Source organism: Callithrix jacchus, chromosome 12 (genome assembly GCF_049354715.1).
Source record: "Callithrix jacchus isolate 240 chromosome 12, calJac240_pri, whole genome shotgun sequence".
Lineage (NCBI taxonomy): Eukaryota > Metazoa > Chordata > Mammalia > Primates > Cebidae > Callithrix > Callithrix jacchus.
Window position 1 is genome coordinate 23,155,884 of NC_133513.1, and position 23,994 is coordinate 23,179,877.

A 23,994-nucleotide genomic window follows, 5' to 3' on the forward strand; every position below is an offset into this window, starting at 1 on the left:
ATTAGCTGGGACTACAGGTATGTGTCACTGTGCCTGGCTAAGTTTTTGTAATTTTAGTAGAGATGGGGCTTCACCATGTTAGCCAGGCTGGTCTTGAACTCCTGACCTCAGGTGATCCACCTGCCTTGGTCCCCCAAAGTACTGGGATTACAGGTGTGAGCCACTGTGCCTGGCCTGTCAATGTATATTTTTTGTTTCTAAGGAAAAGAATCCCTCCCAAGCAAGCTCCAAACAAAAATAAGAAAAAAGATGTATTTTAAGGCCCAGGGTTCTCAACATGTGGCAGCCCTGACCAAGGAGAAGGTCGCATGCGGGTTAGATATGAAGGAGCCCTTTGGAATCATCTAGCTCAATAGTTCTCAAACTGGAGAGTGCATCTAAATCACAGGGAGGGCCTGTTAAAATACTGCTTGTGGGCTGGGTTTGGTGGCTCAAGCCTGTAATGCCAGCACTTTGGGAGGCCGAGGTAGGTGGATCATGAGGTGAGGAGTTCAAGACCAGCCTGGCCAACATGGTCTCTAATAAAAAAAACCACAAAAATTGGCTGGGTGTGGTGGTCACACCTGTAGTCCCAGCTATTCGGGAGGCTGAGGCAGGAGAATTGCTTGAACCCGGGAAGCAGAGGTTGCAGTGAGCTGAGATCGTGCCAGTGCACTCCAGCCTGGGTGACTGGGTGACAGAGTGAGACTCCATCTCAAAAGAAAAGAAAATACAGCTGTGGCAGTGGTCCAGTTTTGTGGAAGATAATTCTTTTTCCATGGACTGGGGCCAGGGGATTGTATCGGGATGATTCAAGTGCATTACATTTATCATGTACTTTATTTCTATTATAATTACATTGTAATATACAATGAAATAATTATACAACTCACTGTCATGTGGAATCAGTGAGAGCCCTGAGCTTGTATTCCTGCAACAAGATGGTCCCATCTGGGGGTGATGAGAGACAGTGACATCAGGCATTAGATCATCAGGCATTAGAGTCTCATAAGGAGACTAGGTCCCTGGCATGTGCAGTTAACAACAGGGTTTGCTGTTATGAGAATGTAATGCTGCCTCTGATATGACAGGAGGCGGAGATCAGGTGGTAATACTCACTGGCCTTCTGCTCACCTCCTGCTGTGGCTGGTTCCTAACAGGCTAGGGTCCTGGTGGTCCTCATCTGTGGCCTAGGGGTTGGGAATTCCTGGATTTCGGAGCCCCACCAAGTCTCTGATTCAGGAGGTCTGGGGGCAGCCTGGCAATTTGCACATCTAACAAGTTCCCAAGTGATGCCGATGCCGCTGGGTGTGCTCCACACTTTGAGAGCTGTCACTGTAGTCCACTCTTTCATTTTACAGATGTGAAAACTGATCTCTAGGGAAGGGAGTTGCTGAACTTGGAGAACCCAGGTGCTGTGACAGCTGTTTCTTCTACTTCACTTTTCTGCCCCCTAGTGGCTATTTCAATATTGCCAGAAACCCATTTTATGCATCTGTCTGAAATAACTACGTTGTTCACGTAAATTCAGGTGTTAAACATGAACTATTTTTTTTTTTTTTGTTAAAGAGCTCATTGTATAGTAGGTGTGTTTATCACATTCCTTACTAGAAGCAGTTGGAACACACGCTTTTCTATCATTAGGCATGCATATTGCAATAAAAAATTATTAAAATGATCATAGAAATGTGCAAACAGGTGCAAGAGATAATTTTAAGGGGAAATATAGAAGAGAAAATTGTGCTTCTGTTTATATTATAACTCTGTAAAAACTACGTAGTGTCTCTATATTTATAAAGTCACAGAAGTCTTGGAAGCATATACGCCCAATTGCTAATCATGGTTATTTTTACAAGGTAGGATATTGAGAAGACTTTTACTTTCTTGTACTGTTAAGAGTTATTTTTGGCTGTGTGTGGTGGCTCATATCTGTAATCCCAGCACTTTGGGAGGCTGAGGCAGGTGGATCACATGACATCAGGAGTTCAAGACCAGCCTGGCCAACATGGTGAAACCCCTCTCTACTAAAAATACAAAAATTAGCCAGGTGAGGTGGTGGGTGCCTGTAATCCCAGCTATTTAGGAGATGGAGGTAGTAGAATTGCTTGAACCCGGAAGGCGGAGGTTGGAGTGAGCTGAGACTATGCCATTGTAGTCCTGCCTGGGCGACAAAAGCAAAACTCAGTCTAAAAAAAAAAAAGAGTTATTTTTACACAGACTATAAATTATCATGAAAAGGGCCCCAGCTATTTCATAAAAGGAAAACAGCCTATATATGCGGATATAGAGTTCAAGGTCACCAGAGGAAAATAGATGCTATAAGAGTGTGGTAGACCTTGCCATGTATGTACCTATGCAACAATCCTGCATGATCTACACATGTACCCCAGAACCTAAAGCACAGTTAAAAAAAAAAAAAAAAGAACCTATCTTGGTAAAAAGTACTCTAAAATAAAAGAGCTCATTTGTTTGGGAAAAAAAAAAAAAAAGACTGTGGTGGAGTTATAAAGGGAACGAGATTTCTTTCTGACATGGTTTAAGGTTGATTTAATGACACATTAATATTTAAATGAAGCACAAAGGGAATTTTTGACACATGAGAGCCAAGGCCAGAGGAAGTGCCCTCCTTGTGGTGCCTCACTTTCTGGGCATGTCAGGAGTCCCTTTCCTTCCTTACTTTGGTGTCCAGAGGCTTTGATGGGGCAGGGTCAAGGGAGGGTGTGGTGGAGTCCTAATAGCCCTGAATATGGTCAGAGGGAGCCACTGCCCTGCTTCCTATCAACACTCATTCCAATTTGCTCTCCTTCCAGCTCAAAGCAGAACTCCTGGACATTGCCACAGAGAACCAGACTCTCAACGAGACCCTGGGTTCTTTGTCGGATGCAGTTGTAGGTTTGACCTACAGCCAACTGGAATCTCTCTCCCCCGAGGCTGTGCACAGAGCCATCTCCACCCTCAACCAGGTCTCAGGTTGGACCAAAAGCCAGGTCATCATCTTGTCTGCCAAATACTTGGCCCATGAGAAGGTCAGCTGGGGTTTTAAACTCTTCTTTATTCTCCTGAGATGACTTAAGGCTAGTGTATTAGTCCTCTCCAGCTGCCATAACAATATACCTTAGATTGAGTGGGATAAACAACATGAATTTATTTCTCACAGTTGTGGAGACTGGGAAGTTCAACATCAAGGTGTTAGAAAGGTAGAAAGGTGGTAGAAAGGTTTTATTCTGAGGCCTCTTCTCTTGGCCTGTAGGTGGCCGCCATTTTGCTGTGTGCTCACATGACCACTGGAAGAGCAAGCTTTCCAGTGTCTCCTCTTACAAGGAAACCAATCCCATTGGATCAGGGCCTCACCTGACCCTCATTTTCTCATGACCTCATCTAATCCTTAACGGCCTTTTAAGGGCTCCCACCTCCCAATACCATCACATTAGGGGTTAGGACTTTGACATATGAATTCTAGGGGGTCACAACTATTCAATCTGTAACAGTCAGTTGTAAACATGCAGCAGGAGCAACCAATCAGTAAGAAGATGATGCTGAGGAGGACTGCCTGGGCTCAAATACTCGCTCTGCTATTTACTAGCGGTGTGACACTGGGCAATTTGCTTAATTTTACTTTGCCTCAGTTTCTCTATTTGTAAAATGGGGATAGCAAAAGCACTTACTACTGGGCAAGGTAGCTCACACCTGTAATCCCAGAACTTTGGGAGGCTGAGGTGGGAAGATTACCTGAGGCCAGGAGTTTGAGACCAGCCTGATCAACATGGTGAAATCCTGTTTCTACTAAAAATACAAAAATTAGCCGGGTGTGATAGTGCATGCCTGTAATCTCAGCTACTTGGGAGGCTGAGGCAGGAGGATGGCTTGAACTTGGGAGGCGGAGGTTGCAGTGAGCAGAGAGCGTGCAGAGAGCCACAGAGCAAGCCTCTATCTCAAAAAAAGATTAAACAACAACCACTGCAACAACAAAAAATCAGTGGCACCTACCCTGTAGCATTGCTGCAAGGATTATGTGAGTTGGTGCACGTGAAGAAGCTGGAACACCAGGTGACACCACAGAGTACCAGCTCAAGTGGTGTTAGCCGTCACTGGGAGAGATCAACGTGTGGGATTCATCCCAGGATTTTTCTGCCTGCTGTTGAGCTGCTATTAGGTTCATGTAAAAAGTAATTGTGGTTTTTGCCATTTCTTTGGGATTAGGGATGGTGCTCTTTTATTTCAATCTTGCACTGGAGAGAGGGCACTGTCAGGACAGATAGTCCTCTTTGGTGGGGACAGGAGTCTTAATCTGGTTCTAGCTGCTCCTGGGGTGGGAAATGGACATTCTTTTGGGAAGAATTAGTGTCCCAGGGTTGGGTCCAGTCCAGAGGGCTCCAAATCTGAGACAGTTGAGTTCTAAGCATTTTGGTGTCCTTCTCTTTCAGTCCACGCTCAGGGTCACTTCCCAGGATGCAAACTAGCTCATGAGGAATGGATTAGGACCAATTCCAATCAAATAATAACAAACATTTATTTATTTTTGGCTTCTGGATGTTAATTTTAATTACTTTGAAACAACATAATTTACTACCAGATGTTTAACAAACACCCATTGTAATTGCTAAACTATGAATTTAGTATTAACTGTGTCTGACCAACTATACAAAACTCATCAATTTTTCTTTTGACAAAAGGTAGTAGGCTGGGCATAGTGGCTCATGCCTGTAATCCCAGCACTTTGGGAGGCCGAGATGAGCAGATCACTTGAGGCTAGGAGTTCAAGACCAGCCTGGACAACATGATGAAACCCTGTCTCTACTAAAAATGAAAAAATTAGCCAGTCATGATGTGCAGGCCTGTAATTCCAGCTACTTGGAAGGCTGAGACAGGAGAATCGCTTGAACCCAGGAGGTGGAGGAGGTTGCAGTGAGCTGAGATCATGCCACTGTACTCCAGACTGGGCTGGGCTACAGAGCAAGTCTCTGTCTTAAAAAAAATAAAGCAGTAGGAATCCCAAAGAATGGAGAAGAGACTACTCCATAAAGGTCATGTTTCCTGGCCTAGCACCATGATTCCAGTCTTAGTGCCTCCCATTCAGCTGGAAGGAGGATATGGAAAGAGGTGAAGTTGTTGAAAATGTAAGGGGCCCATTTGCTTGCTCTAAAGCAAAAGAACCACAGTGTCCCACAAAGAAGAAAATCACTGAAGTTGGAGATGAAAACAAAAGTTTGTGATTCAGGTGGTAAGGGCTTCTTAAGAGTTGTAGAGTAGAATCTATGCATCCAGAAGGCAGTGATGGAGTCGGCCTCATGAACGAGGGGCTTTCTTCTTTGTATTTTTTTGAGACAGGGTCTCACCACGTTGCCCAGGCTGGAGTGCAGTGGTCTGATCTTGGCTGACTTTAGCCTTGACCTCCCAGGCTCAGGGGATCCTTCCACCTCAGCTTCCTGAGTAGCTGGGACCACAGGCATGTACCACCACACAGGGCTGATTTTTGTATTTTTTTTGGTAGAGATGGGATTTTGCAGTGTTGCTCAGGTAGATGTCGAACTCCTGAGCTCAAGCAATCTACCTGCTTTGGCCTCCCAAAGAACCGGAACAGGGGATTTCTTCTTGGCATCCAAGTCTTTTTAAATCTCTTCAAGTTTTTAAAACTGGGTTTGGTATGTCGTGGTTCTGAGCCAAATATATTCCAACCACATCGCCCAAAGTAAATCCAAGTGGGAACTGGAGCAGGTTGTTGGTAGGGAGGGTGAGAGAGGGATGAAGGGCTACTGCAGCTCCAGTGGCTGGTCCTAGCCTGCTTCCTCCATTGTGGGGCCAAGCGTGGAGGATGTGGAATAACAGACATTTACTGAACACTTACTATGTGCCAGGTTGTGCTCTAAGTGAGTTAATGATTTAATCCAACAATCCTCTGAAGTCGGTAGTGCTGTAATCTTCATTTTCCAGTTCATTCATGTGGGGTACAGAGTGTGTAAGGGAACATGAAAATTATGCAGCTGGGATTGAACCCAGGGCACCTGGCCTCAGAGCTATCTTGTTTAACTCCTGTGCTCACTGTCTCCATCATGGCACCATGACAAATGCCCACCCATTCCCCCATTCTGACTCAGGGGCCAGGCTAGCCATTCATCTGGTCTCTTCTAGTCTCATGGTGACTTTATGTTGAAGGCTTTGAATCCTTGTTTCTGGACCTTGATTGGGGCTCCATGGGTCCACCTTGACAGCTCTCTCTGAATTTGATTTTAGGGAGTTGAGGGAGACTGTTTTGTTCCCTCCCAGCCCAGGACAAAGTGGTTTGTCTCTTTCCTAATATCCAACACTTCCTACTGAGGGGTGAGGCCACTTTTACTCAGAAGGCAGGAGGTCAAAAGGTCTTGCCTTCTTTGAATACAACATGAGACCACCCATTATACATAGAATAACTACAGGAATCCACTCATCTGTCTTTTCATAGAACCAAAGCATGTCCTTGATTATATGGAAAACTATCTAGCATCTTCACTGTAAATGAAGGAAAAAAACCCAAGTGTAACTTACTTACTTTCTTTTTTCATTCATTCTTTCTTTCTTTCCCTCCCTCCCCCTCCTTTCTTTCTCCCTTCCTTCCCCTCCTCTCCCCCTCCCTCCCTTTCTTTTCTTTCCTTTCCTTTTCTTTCTTTCAACAGAGTTTTGCTCTTGTTGCCCAGGCTGGAGTGCAATGCTGCTATCTCAGCTCACTGCAACCTGTGCTTCCAGGGTTCAAGCAATTCTCCTGCCTCAGCCTCCCAAGTAGCTGGGATTACAGGCACCTGCCACCACGTCTGGCTAATTTTCATATTTTTAGTAGAGATGAGCTTTCACCATGTTGGCCAGGATGGTCTCAAACTCCTGACCTCAGGTGATCTGCTCGCCTTGGCCTCTCAAAATTCTGGGATTACAGGTGTGAGCCATCGTACCCGGCTATTTCTCTTTCTTGATAGAAGGAAGGAAGGCCTGTGGAGGCAGCATCTGTCTGGCTCACTGCTGTGCTTCTAAGGTGTCACCCATTCTGACACTTGGCACATAGATGGGCTGAGTGCATGATGGAGAGGTGAAAGGCAGGAGCAGAGCTTGACTATGTGGCTGCTCCTTTTCTAGGTACTGTCTTTCTACAATGTCAGCCAGATGGGCGCGCTGCTGGCTGGGGTCAGCACCCAGGACTTCTGCAGCATGGACCGCAAGGACCTCTTGCAGGTCCTGAGAAGTGCTGTCTCCCAGTATGTGTTCAATTTGTCACCTGCCCAGAAGCAAGGTATCCTCAGCAAGGTGAGAGGAAGATGTCTGGTGCTCAGCCACGTGGCTCACAGTGGGTGTGGTTTTGGAGTTTGGTGAGTTGACTGTGACTTTGGGCCATGAATCTAGGGGTGGGATTGTCTCAGCTGTCAGTGTCTGGAGGGGCTCTGCCTTCTCCTGGTGGCTCACCTTCCCTCCTTTCCAGACAGAGCCCTTTAGTCATGCTGCCATTCTTCCCAGACCCCGTTTTTCTCCCAGTCTAATCTGGAAGACTTTCTTAAATTGGGTTTCCTGATCCTATAACACTTCAAAAGATTTTTTTTTTGAGACAATTTTATTTGTTACCCAGGCTGGAGTAAAGTGGTTGATCATAGCTCACTGCAGTCCCTCCCTCCCTCCCTCCCTTCCTCCCTCCCTCCCTTCCTTCCTTCCTTTTTTCTTTCTTTCTCAGAAAGAAAGCAATCCTCCTGCCTCAACCTCCTGAATAGCTGGGATCATAGGCATGAATCACCACACCTGCTAATTTTTAAACTTTTTATAGAGATTTGGTCTTGCTATGGTACTCAGGCTAGTCTCAAACTCCTGACCTCAAGCTACCATGCCTGGCTAATTTATTAATTTTTTGTAGGGTTGGAGTATTGCTAGGCTGGTCTCCAGCTCCTGACCTCAAATAATCTTTCTGCCTTGGCCTCTCAAAGTACTGAGATTGAGAGCCACTGTGTCTGGCCTAAAATTTGTTTTTCAACTCTAAAAATAAGCTCCAGAATTCTAGGGGACATCTGAAAGTCCTTTTCGCTGTCCATAGCCACGCCTGTGTTCCATTTTGTTTATTTAGCTAAGGTCTTGCTCTATTACCTTGGCCAGCATGCAGTGGCATGAACTCGGTTCACTGCAGCCTCAACCTCCGGGACTCAAGTGATCCTCCCACCTCACCCTCCTGAGTAGCTGAGACTACAGACCTGTGCCACTGGCTGATTTTTATGTTTTTTGTAGTGACAGGGTCTTGCCATATTGCCCAGGCTGGTCTCAAACTCCTAGGCTCAAGTGATCTGCCCACCTCGGCCTCTTATAGTGCTGGGATTATAGGCGTGAGCCACCGTGTCTGGCCCCTTTTTACTTGTCAGGGAAATCAAAACCTAAGGGGTTTGGCCTAAAACATCAACACCCTGCAGATAGCAGTAGCCCATATGGTTAAAATAAAGAGCACGGGTTTTGGAATAAGACAGACTTGGGCTTGTATCTCACTTAGTGACTTTCAACTCATCACCCTTGAAGTCTCTGTTTCCTCACCTGTGAAATGGGGATGATGCCACTCTCCACTTCCTAGGGTTGCTGAGCGGGTCTGGTGGATTTTATTGCCTGTGATGTAATGCCCGGCCCTTCCTCAAAGCTCAATACATTTTTTTTTTTACAAAGTTGTTGTGTTGCTTCTCACTTTTGGCAGATGATCGAAGTGGGAGACACTGCCTCAGGCATTGTGGAGATACAAGGGGCTTTCTTTAAGGAAGTGTCTCTCTTTGATTTAAGGAGGGAACCTGGATTCAACTCTACAGTCCTGAAGGAAAAGGAACTTGGAAGGAGCCAGGTATTACCATGAAGCAGAGATTGATCCTGTATTTCTATCTGTCTTGTGAGAATGAATGGTCTGTTTTAAGGTTAATTTGATAAAGGAAATTTATTTCTGTGTGATTAAACCCAGGCGGCAGAATAGTATAATATTAAGAAATTGAACAGGCTGAGGCAGGAGGATGATTTGACGTCCAGAGTTTGAGACCAGCCTGGGCAACATAGAAAGACCCCGTATCTACAAAAAGTTAAAAAATGAGCCATGGTGATGCATGCCTGTGGTCCCAGCTACTCAGGAGGCTGAGACAGGAGAATCGCTTGAGCCTGGGAGTTCCACACTGCAGTGAGCTATGGTCATGCCACTGCACTCCAGTCTGGGCAACAAAGCAAGACCCTGTCGCTTAAAAAAAAAAAAAAAGAGTTAGACAAGACCTTAGCATGAATTCTGGCTCCCACTTATTTATTAGCTTTGGAGAAGTTCCTTCCATGGCCTCAGTTTTCTTGTGTGCAAAATGGGGCTAATTTTGATAATAAAATGAAGGTCACTGGTGTATGCCAGCTGGGCTGTGTGCTATAAATATTAATGGCTGTGATGTGTATTATTAAATGCTGCCAGCATTGAGGCTGCTTGGGGGGATGGTGCTGTTGAAGTGGATGCTCTGTCTTAGTATTGTCCTTGATTTCCTTTGCATTCAGTCAGTCTTCATTACATGCACCCAGCAAATGTTTATCAAGCACTGCTCAACAATGCGCCAGGTGCTGTTTACAGTGCTGAGAGTGTAAAAGTGAATGAAATAGACACAAATCCCTGTCTGTTCCAGGGCCTCTTGCTCAGAGTCTCTCATGAGGCTGGATGATGGCTTAGTGACCTATTGCTGTGTCACAAACCACCTCTAAATTTAGTGACAGTGGCAACCATTTTATTATTTTATTTTTTGAGGCAGAATCTCTTGGTAGCTCAGGCTGGAGTGCAGTGGCACAATCTTGGCTCACTGTAACCTCCTTCTCCTGAGTTCAAGCAATCCTCGTGCCTCTCCCTCCTGAGTAGCTGGGATTACAGGCACACGCTATCATGCCCGGCTAATTTATGTATTTTTTTTTATACAGATGGGGTTTCACCATGTTGGCCAGGCTGGTGTCAAACTCCTGATCTCTAGTGATCCACCTGTGTTGGCCTCTCAAAGACTTGGGATTACAGGTGTGGCTAGGGTGCCCGACCAATCATTTTATTTTGGAAAATATATCCTGCCACCAAAAACTTCAAGATACATTTGTCTCCACCAGGCATGGTGGTCCATGCCTGAAATCTCAGCACTTTGGGAAGCTGAGGCAGGTGGATCATAAGGTCAGGAGATTGAGACCATCCTGGCCAACATGGTGAAACTTGTCTCTACTAAAATACAAAAAATTAGCTGGGCATGGTGGCACATGCCTGTAGTCCCAGCTACTCAGGAGGCTGGGGCAGGGGAATTGCTTGAACCCAGGAGGCGGAGGTTGCAGTGAGCTGAGATCGCCCCACTGTACTCCAGCCTGGCAACAGAGCAAGACTCCGTCTCAAAAAAAAAAAAAGATACTTTTGTCGCAGCCACTGGGCTGATGGATTGCCATTTCCTGAGATGCGGAAGGCCATAGGAGGGTCCCAGAATTTGACCCCGTGCCCAAGGAAATCTCTGGGGCCACACACAGCATCCAGAACTTCTCTCCATCACCTGCTCCTTTTGCCTGGGCTTTTGTGCTGCTTTATGGCTCTCAGCTACCATGTCTAATGCTAGCTCATAATTTATTCTGTTTGGGGAATGATGCCCAAAGTTTCAGAGTCTATAAAATAGACAAATGTAGTACTTGATTGCATCTGCAAGTTAGGGATTCTGTAAAATTATGTTCCTTAAAACAAATGACTCCCCTGTCTACTTGGCATTGTTCTAGAGTGCTCATCTGGGAGTGGTTGGAAGCGGGTGCATGCTGCTGGCTGCAGGTACTTTATTGCTAGTGCTTTCTAGCCCATTCTGGTCTATTCTGGGATGCCTGGTGTTCAGGACCTGGCAGGTGCACATGTAAATAGGAGTCACAGGGAGTTCTCAGCTGGTCAGCAGCTTCATAAAGCACAGGATGTAAAACTCCAGCCCTGCCACCAACATCTTTGCTTCTTATCCACCTCATGGAGTATAGGGAATCACCTGGCGTGTGAGAGCAGGGTTCTGGAATTACCTGACACCGGTTCAAATCTTGACACTGCCACTTAGCAATGGTCTGGTCCTAGGTAACTGACATAACCTGTGAAGCCTCCATTTCCCCATCTGTAAAATGGGATTGTGGAGCGCCTTCCTGATAGGGCCTCACAGTGTTGGGCACACGCTGAGTGTGCCATCAGTGCTGTCGATCATTCTCTTCTCTCAGGCTCTGTTCCTGTATGACCTTCTGTTAAAGACCACCAGAAGACCTGAGGAGCTTCTGAGGTAGGACAACATAACTTAGCCTGGGTGCCAAACAGGCTTCCTTCTGCCAGAGGAGCCTACTTTCCCAGGAGGGAGAGTTAGGCAGTCACGTCTGTAGCATGTGTTTGATCACGTCTGCCTTCTCCTGCTCTTTCTTTCCTCTCCTCCCCACCCCCTTCCTCTCCCGAGTCCCTTGTTTTGTTTTCTAGTGCTGGGCAGCTGGTGAAAGGTGTGACCTGCTCACACATTGATGCCATGAGCACTGACTTCTTTCTGGCCCATTTCCAGGATTTTCAGAACAACTTCGCCCTGCTTTCACCATATCAGGTATCGTTTAAAGCATTTTCTAGCTTCTAATTCTCTCTCCCTTCCCCAGTCACTGGGCCGGCATTGGCTATGGCATCTAAAGATCTTTATGCCAGAATTACTCAGACACAAGTAATGACTTGGGGCCAAAGATTGAGCCAGGTTTTTTTTTCCAGTTTCTTTTTAAACAGCTCCAAATACCCACATCTCTACAGCCAAAGTATCAACAGATTGATTATTCCATTCTCAAAGTTGAAGCTTAAAATATATTCATAAGGGATAGTATTTTGCATGTTCATAATTACACTCTCCTGGGATGGAAGATAATCCTTCAGCTAGTATTCCAACACTTTCCAGGAGTAGCTGTGAATGCAAACAGTACTCTGAGAGCATTTGCTTTCTCACTTAAAACTTCATTTTCCAAAAGACTATGGAGGCTGTTTAACCCTTTGGGGGCACTAGAAGCAGTAACTGATTTTTTTTTTTTTGACAGGATCTTGCCCTGTCGCTCAGGCTGGAGTGCAGTGCAACGATCATGGTTCACTGCAGCCTCAACCTCCTGGGCTCAAGCGATCCTCCCACCTCAGCCTTTTGAGTAGCTAGGACTAAAGGTATACATCACCATGCCTGACTAACTTATTTATTTTTCGTAGAGTTGGGGTCTTGATATGTTGCCCAGGCTGGTCTCAAACACCTGGGCTCAAGTGATCCTCTTGCCTCAGCCTCCCAAAGTGCTGGCATGACAGGCATGAGCCACTGAGCCCAGCCAGTGACCGATTTTTCAGTGTCTAAGCTAGTAAACACAGGCCTTGCAACATTTGAACTTTTGGTGTGAACCATTGGCTTACAGACTCCTGTAATGGATATAAAAGGCATCTTCTCAACTCTGGCCTTGTGTTTCAGACCAGAATGAAGACTTTCCAAAGAGTAAATTATCTCCCAGAAAACCAGGAAGCATAGAGTGCTTGGTGTGTAATCCTTTGAGATCAATAGAGGAGTATGTAAAGTTTTAATGAAGCTCTGTCATTCTCTTGGACTGTTAATTCTGTTAGTGATTCTCAGAGCTGAGCTTGCATCAGCATTGTCTGGAAGGCTGTTAAAACACAAATTGGGGCCCCACTCCCAGAGTTTTACATATAGTAGGTAAGGGGTGAGGCCTGAGTCTTTGCATTTTTAATCAATTTGCCAGTACAAACCACTGAACTATATTAAAAGACCTGCCCAGGTGGACAAGCCAATAATTGAGCAACTGGATGGAGGCCAGACCTGCTTTGAGGAAGACCTACATGTTCGAGCAGGAAGGTTTGCCCTAACAAAGGTGCTTCCCTAGGCTTCCAGTTCTCAGAGCCTTCAAATACCAGTTAATTAGAAACTTTGCCTTTCTCATTTATATTTTTACTGAAAACACATTATTATTATTATCATTATTATTGAGACAGGATCTTTCTCTGTTGCCCAGGCTGGAATGTAGTAGTTCAATTTCGGCTCACTGCAACCTCCACCCCCAGGTTTAAGTGATTCTCCTGCCTCAGCCTCCCGAATAGCTGGGATTCTAGGCTCCCGCCACCACACCTGGCTAATTTTTTGTATTTTTAGTAGAGACGGGGTTTCACCATCTTGGCCAGGTGGTCTTGAACTCCTGACCTCCAGTGATCCACCAGCCTCAGCCTCCTAAAGTGCTGGGATTACAGTTATGAGCCACCACACCTATCCTGAAAACATAATTATTACAAAAAAAAAAAATAGAGAAAGTAAAATTTCCCCAAATTTTTCCTAGAGCACTTGTTCTCAACAGAGTACCATTTTGGCCTCCTAGGGGACTTTTGGCTATGTCTGCAAACACTTTTGCTTGTCACAACTGGAGCAGAGCTACTGGCATCTAATGGGTAGAGGCCAGGGATGCGGCTCAACATCTTACAATGCATAAGACAGCATCACTACACAGAGGTATCTGGTCCAAAATGTCACTGAGGTGTTTGAACCATGTTTCAGAGGTAACTATAAAGAACAGTTTGCTCTCATTTTTGAGAGTTTTATTTTATATATAAAATATAGGCCAGGTGCAATGACTCATGCCTGTAATTCCTGCACTCTGGGAGGCTGAGGTGGGAGGATCACTTTAGGACAGGAATTTGAAACCAACGTGGGCAATGTGTAGCAAGACTCTATCTCTACAAAATATACAAAAATTAGCCCGGTGTGGTGGCACATGTTTGTAGTCCTAGCTACTTGGGAAGCTGAGGCAGGAGGATCACTTGAACTCAGGAGTTCAAGGCTACAGTGAGCTATAATTGAGTCACTGCATTCCAGCCTGGGTGGCAGAGTGAGACTCTATCTCTAAACAAAATTTTAAAAAACATATATACTTATGTGTAATATAAAAACCACAAGTGGGCTGGGTGCAGTGGCTCATGCCTGTAATTCTAGCACTTTGAGAGGCTGAGGTGGGCAGATCACTTGAGGTCAGGAGTTTGAAACCAGCCTGGCCAACATGGTGAAACCCCATCTCTACTACTAAAAAAAAAAAAAAACTAGCCATTTGTGGTGACAGGTGCCTGTAATCCCAGCTACTCAGGAGGCTGAAGCAGGAGAATTGCTTGAACCCGGAAGGTAGAGGTTGTGGTGAGTTGAGATTGCGTCACTGTACTCCAGCCTTGGTGACAGAGCGAGACTCTGTCTCAAATTAAAAAAAAACCAAAAAACCCGTAAGTGAGCTCATACTATACACACTGTTCTGTTTAACTATCTATATGGCTAAGCTATATATAGTTAACTATATATAGTTAAGCTATCTATATAACTATATATAACTATGTATAATTAAATATAACTATAACTATATGCATAGTTATACATATAAACTATATATAGTTTAACAGAATAGTGTGTATAATATGAGCTCATTTGTGATTTTTACATGATATATAACTATATAATGTAATATAGTTTAACTATATATATGCACATGCATAAAATAGCACAGACATCATTTAGTATCAATATATATAAATCTACCTTATTAAAACAAAGTAGGTGCACTATTCCATTGTATGTATATACCATATTTTACTTAACCAATCCCCTACTGAGGAATGTTAAAATTATATCTCCCTTTCTTGCAGATACAAACAAAATTGTGATGAGCATTCTCCTAGTTAAATGTCTGTGTTCATGTTTGTTATTGCCTTAATGTTCTCATCCATACACTGGGCACAGTAGTGGTACCCACATCATAGAGTACTCTATTGCATAAGTGAACACATATGAAGCACTTAGAATAGTGCCTCAATAGCACAAGGAAAGCACTATCCGTGTTTGCTCTTCTTACTGCACGAAATCCCCAGAAATGCTTAATCTTTCAGGTTAATTGTTTGGCGTGGAAATACTGGGAAGTTTCCAGGTTGTCTATGCCACCTTTCCTCTTGGCTGCACTCCCGTAAGTGAACATAAGCCCCCACTTCCTGGCACAGTAGGTTCCGTGGGAATCACTGAAGTCAAAGTGATTTTCTCCCCACTGGGTTTTCTTGAGGAACCAGAGGCAGAATGAAGCGTGCCTTAGACAGTGAAGCCCTTGAGGTCACCCTGTTGCTTTTCTTGTTATGTAAAAACCAAGCCAAAGCAACCCAAGCCTGAATGAGTGTCAGTGAAGCAGGTCCCAGCTGGCCTGACTTTGCGGCTGTGCCAGGCTCCACGGGAATCAGGGCTGATGGGAGCAGTAGGCATTTCTCCTGGCATGTGTGAGCTTTCAGGCCTGCAGGACAGCCCTGCTTTTTATGATCTGGACATTGTTTCTCTCCTTCTCTCCTTATTTCCCTCTACCTTCTTTTGCTCTTATTGTCTTTATTCATTCAAAAAAATGTTCATTGAGTACTTACTGTGTGCTATTTCTCAGATACCTGAATTTTCTTTTTATAAGACCTTATAATCTCATGGTGGGAGAGAGAATAGACAAGCATGAAGTCAATTATAATATCAGATTGATATTTGATTGAAAATGACAGAACTGAAAAACCGGCTTGCAGTAAAAGGGAATTTTTGATTCGGGTAACTGTAAAGTTCAGAGAGGGACTTCAGGCATGGTTGAATCTAGAGGTTCAAATGATGTCATTTGTCTCTTGTTCCAGCTTTTCTCTGTTGGCTTCACTATCAGGCAAGTTCTTTCTCTGTGGGAACCCTGGCAGATCTAAGGTTAAATTTTCCCAGCTTCATATTCAGGGAAACGAGAAAAACATTCTTTACCCATCATTCTCAATACACATCTTGGGTTTGACTCTCATTGATCTTAATTGGACAAATTTGTTTTTCTTGAACCAGTCAGTGAGGTTGGGAGGATGTGTAACTTTGACTAACTTCGATCTCTATTGCACCCCTGGAGCTGGAGAGAAAACACAAGGACCTACAGTGAGGGAGGGTGTTTTCCAAGAAAAACCAGATGCTTTCCAAGAAAGCCAGGTGATGTTACACACCTCTGTTAGCACAGAGGCGGAAGAACATATTTTTGGGGAAGATGTTGAATCTGGTTTTGGGACAGTCAAGTGGTGGGGTTGAGTAGGCCAGATGGGTTTCATGCAGCCTTTGTTAACTTTTTCATTGCCTTCCAAAGGAGAGGCAAAGGGGATGGATAATGAGCACTGGGCATAGGGGAGGGAATATCACCTACAGACTGGAGAAACAGGGGAGACTGAACTCATGCTGGATAGAGAGTTTAAGATGAACATTCCAGGCAGTGGAGTGGGGATGTCAAGTTCAGCAGTGGGTAAGAAAAGCAAAGCACTCTGGGAATGTGGGGATGTATACACATGGGGGTGTATCTTCAGAGTAGATAGGGGAGAGAAAGCCAGAGGAGTAAGGGACATCAGATCATGGGGGCTTTGCGAAGTGAGGTGTTTCACTCATATTCTGTGTGCAGCCATCAGATTTATATTTCAGAAAGATTATATCCTCTACGCATATGGATGATAGAATGCAGGGAGGCTGAATGGAAGGAAGGGAGGCAGCAGATTATTTCAGTAACCCAGATCTTGGCATGGCATTTCTTCCACTCATTCATGTCTCAGCTCAAATAGAACTGCCTTAGAAGGGGCTTGTTTGATTACCCCCATCGTCATTCTCTTTTACAGAGCCATTTTATTTTCTTCCTTACATTAATTAATTAATTAATTAATTAATTAATTTTTGAGACAGAGTCTTACTCTGTCACCCAGGCTTGAGTGCAGTGGTGTGATCTTGGCTCATTTCAACCTCCGCCACCTGGGTTTGAGCGATTCTCCCACCTCAGCCTCCCCGGTAGCTAGGATTACAGGCATGTGCCATCATGCCTGATTAATTTTTATATTTTTTGGTAGAGACAGGGTTTCACCTTGTTGGCCAGGCTAGTCTTGACCTCAGAAGACCCACCTGCCTCAGCCTCCCAAAGTGCTGGGATTACAGGTGTGAGTCGCCCCACCCAGCCTTCTTCCTTACATTTATTAATAGCTGAAGTGAAATGTTTTATTCATTGGTTTCTGTGTTTCTTCTCCCTACTAGAACTAAGCACCACGAATGCAGGACCACTTGTGTCTTGTTCATTGTTGTATTTGGTGCCCAGAACAGTGCTTAGCTTACTGTAGATGCCTTGTAGATATTTGTTGGATGAATGAAGAAATAAATAAGACAGTAATACTGGGAATGGAGAAGTAAGAATAGATCTTTTGTTGTTGTTGTTGTTTTGAGACAGGGTCTCATTCTGTCACTGAGGTTGGAGTGCAGTGGTGCGATCTCAGTTCACTGAGACCTCAGCCTCCCAGGTTCAAGTGATTCTTCCACTTCAACTACTCTGGAGTAGTTGAGACCACAGGTGCATGCAACCATGCCTCCCTAATTTTTTGTATTTTTGGTAGAGATGGGGTTTTACCATGTTGCTCAGGCTGGTCTCAAACTCCTGATCTCAGGTGATTCACCCATCTTGGCCTCCCAAAGTGCTGGAATTACAGGTGTGAGCCACTGTACCTGGCCATAAGTGAGAACAGATTTGAATAATACTGAGGAGATAGCAATGACAGTCTTGGGATAAAGAAAAAAAGGAGTGTGGGTTAGCACAGAGGCGGAAGAACATGTTTCGGGGAAGATGTTGAATCTGGTTTTGGAACAGTTGAGTGGTGGGGTTGAGTAGGCCAGATGGGTTTCATGCAGCCTTTCTCAACTTTTCTTATTGCCTTCCAAAGGAGAAAATTTTAATTTCTCCTAAGTCAAAGAAATTATACACTGACGAAAAGTATTTTGAGTAGGGTTGAGCTTCAGTGGGTCAAAGATCATTGTCGTAACTAAATCTTTTTTACCCCCCATCCAAACCAGTTTCTCCTTCTTGAAGGTGACATTGGCCCTGTTGAGAATACATGGTCAAGAGTTGAAGGGTCAAGAGCTGAAGGCAGAGTTCTAGACTGGAGATGACAGAATTTCTCTTTGTACTCTCTTTTTCTTACCTTTCTTTCTCACCTTCTACTTATTCTCTCTCTTGTCTCTTTCTTCACCTACTTTTTCCTTTCTTTTTCATCTTCCCTCAATTAGTCCATCAATTAACATGTTTATGGAGAACCCATTCTCTGATCAATGCTCTGGGGCATGATGGGAAGCATGATGGGAAATTTGTTCTCACCCATAGAAAGAGAGCGTGATGGGAAGTTTGTTGCTCATTAATATAAGAGAAGCATGATGGGAAGTTTGTTCCCATCCATAGAAGAAGAGCATGATGGGAAGTGTGTTGCCCACTCACAGAAGAGGAGCATAATGGGAAATTTGTTCCTACCCATAGAAGAGAAGCATGATGGATGGGAGGCTTGCTACCTGCCACAGGGAGCCACAGCATCACTGGGGAGAACACATATTTAAAGAATGTCCCTGGGATGAACTCTTGGGCATGTGGACCCTGATTTTAGGGGTCAATAGCAAGCAGCCAGTTCTTTCTCCTTTCGTTCTCCCCATCTCTCTCCAGGGCCCGCTACCTGGCTTCTGTCCCAGCCTCCCAGTGTGTACCCTTTCTGATCAGCCTGGGGAAGAGCTGGTTGGACTCCTTGGTTTTAGATTCTCACAAAAAGACTTCAGTCCTCAGGAAAGTGCAGCAGTGCCTGGTAAGAAAACTTCCTGGGTGTCCCCTCCCTTCTAGATGTCTGTGGCCATCTTGGGGAGCCCTGTGAGGGATCTGTCTGGGATCTTGAGCCTGCTATGGTGGCCAGAAGTCTGACTTGTGGGTCTTGAAGCTGACTCTAAAGCTGCTGGTTGGAACAATCTTGGTCGTTCTGGAGACTTCTGGCCCAGGGCCCGAAGGAGGGGAGGCTACTCTTGAGGAATGGAAAGAGCCCGTACCTAGAGTCTGGGTGCCAGTGATTGGTTATGTGGTTTTGGGCAAATCATCTTCCCTCCCTGAGCCTCAGTCTCCTCATCTGTAAGGTAGGTGTAATAGCACATCCCTCATAGAGTATTTTTTTTTTAAGACAGAGTCTCACTGTGTCATCCAGGCTGGAGTGCAGTGGTGTGATCTCAGCTCGCTGCAACCTCTGCCTCCCAGGTTCAAGTGATTCTCCTGCCTCAGCCTCCCAAGTAGCCGAGACCACCACACTCGGCTATTTTTTGTATTTTTAGTAGAGACAGGGTTTCACCATGTTGGCCAGGCTGGTCTCGAACTCCTGACATCAGGTAATCTACTCACCTCGGCCTCCCAAGATATCGGGATTACAGGCATGAGCCACTGTGCCCAGCCTTCTCATAGAGTATTTAGAACATGAAATGGGCAATGTATTATTTAATGTAAAGGCTAAAAGACCAGAGTGTCTGGGGGTGAATCCTAGCCTTGCCACTAGCTGACAGTTTCTTTATCCTTAAAAAATGGATAATAGTAGTACTTACTTCTTACAGTTACTTTGAAGATGAATAGATTGAGACCCATAGATACTCAGACAGTGCCCGCACATAGGAAACACACAATAAATGTCAACAATTTTTGTCATTTTGTGAAAGTGCAAAAGAGCTTTGAAGGCTTTTGAGTGCCATACAAACTTTGAAGTGCTGTTTTTATTTTTGTGGTGCTAATAGTATAACGGTGGTTGAACTCTGGAATATTCTCAGAGCAATAACAATGACAGCAGTGCTCATTTACTGAGTGCTCCTTGTGTGCCAAGCTAGGGTTTCCCAGATATCTGAGGCCTGCCTCCCTGGGGAAGATCAGGTCTCATTCCATCTCTAGAATCCATTACAGGGTAGATAATTCAGATCCTGAAATCTTTAAGAAGTTTGGGATTGGAACTTTTTTTTTTTTTGAGACAGAGTTTTCCTCTGGAGGCTGGAGTGCAATGGCATGATCTTGGCTCACTGCAACCTCTGCCTCCTGGGTTCAAGTGATTCTTGTGCCTCAGCCTCCCAAGTAGCTGGGACAACAGGCATGTACCACGATGACTGGCTAAGTTTTGTATTTTAGATGGGGGTTTACCCTGTTGGCCAGGCTGGTCTCAAACTCTTGGCCTCAAGTGATCCACCTACCTTGGCCTCCCAGAGTGTTGGGATTATAGGCGTGAGCCACAGTGTCCAGCCCCCAGGATGTGTGTCTAATGGCTCATGATCTTATGCCCTGCTGGAACTGCCCATTGACTCCACTTGTTGGGTTCAGGATGACTCCATTGCTGATGAGTACACTGTGGACATCGTGGGGAATCTGCTTTGTCACTTGCCGGCAGCCATCATCAACAGGGGGATCTCCCCTAGGGCCTGGGCCACTGCTTTGCACGGCCTCAGAGACTGCCCAGACCTCAACCCCGAGCAAAAGGCTGCAGTGAGGCTCAAGCTCCTGGGACAGTATGGGTGAGGAGCGGCTGGTGATTGGCTTTTGGGGGTGTGGTATGCTCTGTGGGAGGGACACCCAACCTTGGGTCTCCTGCCCTGCAAACAGAAGTCTCTGGCTTAGGATGAGATAAAATTCTTACGCTTATTTTGGAAATGTGACCTTTCTTCTTTTGGTTTCAGATTTGCTGTAAAGTAGAATCAATAGTTAGCTGCCCTACAAATCTCAGAGTTGTTACTTACATGGCTTGGCATATGAAAGGGAAAATTTGGAAAAGATGGTTCTTTACAGATGCAAGGTGGTGGTATTATTATTAAAGACTTTTCTTTTTTTTGATACAGGGTCTCCCTCTGTCACCCAGGCTGCAGTGCTGTGGCACAATAATAGCTCACTGCAGCCTCAATCTCCCTGGGCTCAGGTGATCCTCCCACCTCAGCCTCCTGAGTAGCTGGGACCACAGGTGCACATCATTATACCCAGCTAATTTTTGTATTTTTTTAAGGGATAGAATTTCACCATGTTGCCCAGGTGGGTCTTGAACTCCTGGGCTTAAAGGATTTACCCACCTCAGCCTCCCACAGTGCTGGAATTACAGGCATGAGCCATCGTGCCTGATCCTAGAGACTATTTTTAAGACTAGTTTTAGGTTCTCAGAAAAATTGAGATGATAGAGATTTCCCATCTCCCTCTGTCCCCATGCATGTGTAAGCTCCCCATGATCAATATCCCCCACCAAAGTTATACGTTTATTAGAACTGATGAACCTATGTTGACATTATTGTCATTGGATTCTCATTACCACCCAAAGTCCATATTTTACATTAGGGTTCACTCTTGGTGCTTTACATACTTTGGGTTCAGACAAATGTATAATAACATGTATTCACTGTTATAGTATCATATGGAGTATTTTCACTGCCCTAAAAATCCTTCCGGGCTTTTTCTGTTCATTCCTCCATCACTCCTCATTCACTGATAACTTTTGCCTTTTCTAGAATATCACATATTAGGAATCATACAGTAGGTAGCTTTTTCAGATAGATTTCTTTTACTAATATGCACTTAAGTTTTCTCCAGGTGTTTTTTTGGCTTGATAGCTCATTTCTTTTTAGTGCTGAATAATATTTCATTGTCTTAATGAACCACAGTTTATTTAGCCATTTACCCACAGAAGGACATCTCATTTGCTTCCAAGTTTTGGAAGTTATGGATAAAGCTGCTATAAACATCCGTATGCAGGTTTTCATGTAGACATAAGCTTTCAACTCCTTTGCATAAACACCAAAGTGTGTGTTTGCTGGGCTATATGGCAAAATCATGTTTGCTTTTGCAAGAAATCACCAAAATGTCTTCCAAAGTGGCTGTATGATTTTGCATTCACACCAGCTGTCACTGCTAATTGGGCAGACCTCCTTTAGAGATGTCACCAAAGATAGTGTAATGCTTTTCACTGTAGGCATTTATGGTCTATATAAGAATAACAGTGGATTCTGGGTCAGTGCTTTTATTTTATCCTGCCAAATTCAAGAGAAAATTTCTTTCTTATTCTCAGAGAAGACTGTTATGGCAAATTGAAAGGAGGAAACGTATCATTGCTATTCTATTGAGGAGGGGGAGGAAGGAAACACTGTTATGTAAATGGCAGAATTTCAGTAGTTCAATTCAAACTGAAGAGAATGGGAATGTATTGAATTCAGGAATGGAATGTGATGGAAAACTCCATGGGTGGTCTTCAGGCACGGCTGAATCCAGGGTCCCAAATGACATCATCAGGAATACGTTCCTCCAGTCCCTCAGCTGTTCCTTGGTGTGGTCTTTATTTTTTCCACTTGGTTATATGAATGTCCTCCAATATCCTCTTTACTGCCAGAGGTACCAGAGAAAAGATAATTTCTCTGATAGTTCCATCAAAATTCCCAGGGATGACTCTGATTGGTCAGCCTGCATCACATGCCAATTTACTTGGTCAAGGAAATGGGATCATGTGATTGACAGCTTTTCTAAGTATAAGATAATCTATTCCTGAAAGAAAAGGATGCTAGGGAAAAGGCAACAGATGTTTACCACAGCATGGTTTTTCACTTTACTGGCTATTATCTCTTTTTAGACTCCCTCAATACTGGACAGCTGAGACCACGAAGGACTTGGGACCCTTTCTAGTACTTTTCTCAGGAGATGAATTAAGCTCTATAGCCATAAAGGTAATGTTGTGCTCCATCTTAAGAAGGCTGAAGGAGTTTGAAGGGAAAGAAAGTGTGGTTAGTTATACACCATTGGGTTTACTGCTATCTATGGTTCTGGAAGCTTCCTCCCTGCCTCAAAGCTAAGAGGTTTCCAGCTCCATTCCAGGATGTGAAAGGTTCTGGAAAAAGGAGTGAGGCCACAGCTAAATGAACTCAGGCCCTTTGGTGTGGTCCTCTAGGCAGATGTGTGCAGATAGGTGTCACTTAGCCACCACTCTGCTATTAGTATGCATGTCACATGCACACCTGTTCTGGCTCTTACAGTGGCCGGTGCCCTGTGCATATGCACATGTATTCTCAGTGTATGCAATCACATGTACGAACACATTCATCCAATAACAAGTCTTTACTGACCATTAAATTTGGGCACAGCACTTTTCTTGGAGTAACGCTCCAGAAGTTAGACAGTCTAGGCCAAGGGACGTGCAAAACGAGCATGAATTGGTTATTTTTGTTGCATAACAAAGCCACACCATCTCAAGGGTATAGAACAATTCTCATGTATCTCTTGCTGCCTGATTTGTGGGTCACTGGGACAGCCCTGCTCCATAAGGCTGTCTCTGGAGCCCAGGCTCTAGAACTTGTTCTTCTCACCATGAAGGTGTGAAGCTACCAAAAATGGATGGGATAAGTACAATTCTCCTTCTGCTCTAGGCTGGAAATTGGCATGCTATCACTTCTGCCACACTCCAATGGCCAAAGTAAGTTAGATGACCAAGCCCAACTTTGATGGGGCAGGAAGGAGTTTCCTTCCATGGAGGTGGAGGGTAAGGAAAATAAAGGAGCGAATGTTTGCTGAACAGTAATCAAATTCCCCACAAAGCACATCTGCACACTCTCATTTCTGCCCTTGTAGGTGCAAGGTGCACATGGTCACACATGCTTAGCAGGGCCTGAACACACAGAATTTCACCTAGGATCACACATGCACAGCATACATTCTGAAGTCCAGTCACAGTAAAATCATATTCTGGATGTTCAAACATATAGTCATAAGTAGTTGATGCACAAATGTTTATTTTTATTTTATTATTTTATTTTTGAGATCGAGTCTCCCTCTATTGTCCAGGCTGGAGTGCGGTGGCACCATCTTGGCTCACTGCACCCTCCACCTCCCAGGTTCAAGTGATTCTCCTGCCTCAACCTCCCTAGTAGCTGGGATACAGGCACCTGCCACTATGCTCTGCTGGATTTTATATTTTTAGTAGAAACAGTGTTTCACCATGTTGGCCTGGCTGGTCTTGAACTCCTGACCTCAAGTGATCCACCCGCCTCAGCTTCCCAAGTGCTGGGATTACAGGCGTGAGCCACCATGCCCAGCCCTGATGCACAAATGTTATGTATCTGTCTAATTTTTTTTCTTTCTTATGTTTAGATTTTAAAAAAAATGTTTCCCCAAGTTATTGGGGTAATGATGGTA

General features: G+C 44.5%; 1 protein-coding gene across 1 annotated transcript in view; it reads left to right on the forward strand.

Annotated features, from left to right (window-relative positions):
- OTOA (otoancorin) overlaps positions 1-23,994 on the forward strand; it is an 80,617-nt gene that overhangs the window by 28,936 nt on the left and 27,687 nt on the right. The window contains exons 12-20 of the mRNA XM_035267185.3: positions 2,790-3,005; positions 7,081-7,248; positions 8,660-8,800; positions 11,179-11,237; positions 11,426-11,543; positions 14,885-14,958; positions 18,493-18,628; positions 20,161-20,351; positions 22,439-22,532. Of these exons, the coding sequence (XP_035123076.2) occupies positions 2,790-3,005; positions 7,081-7,248; positions 8,660-8,800; positions 11,179-11,237; positions 11,426-11,543; positions 14,885-14,958; positions 18,493-18,628; positions 20,161-20,351; positions 22,439-22,532 (1,197 nt within the window). The remainder of the gene's footprint in view (positions 1-2,789; positions 3,006-7,080; positions 7,249-8,659; positions 8,801-11,178; positions 11,238-11,425; positions 11,544-14,884; positions 14,959-18,492; positions 18,629-20,160; positions 20,352-22,438; positions 22,533-23,994) is intronic.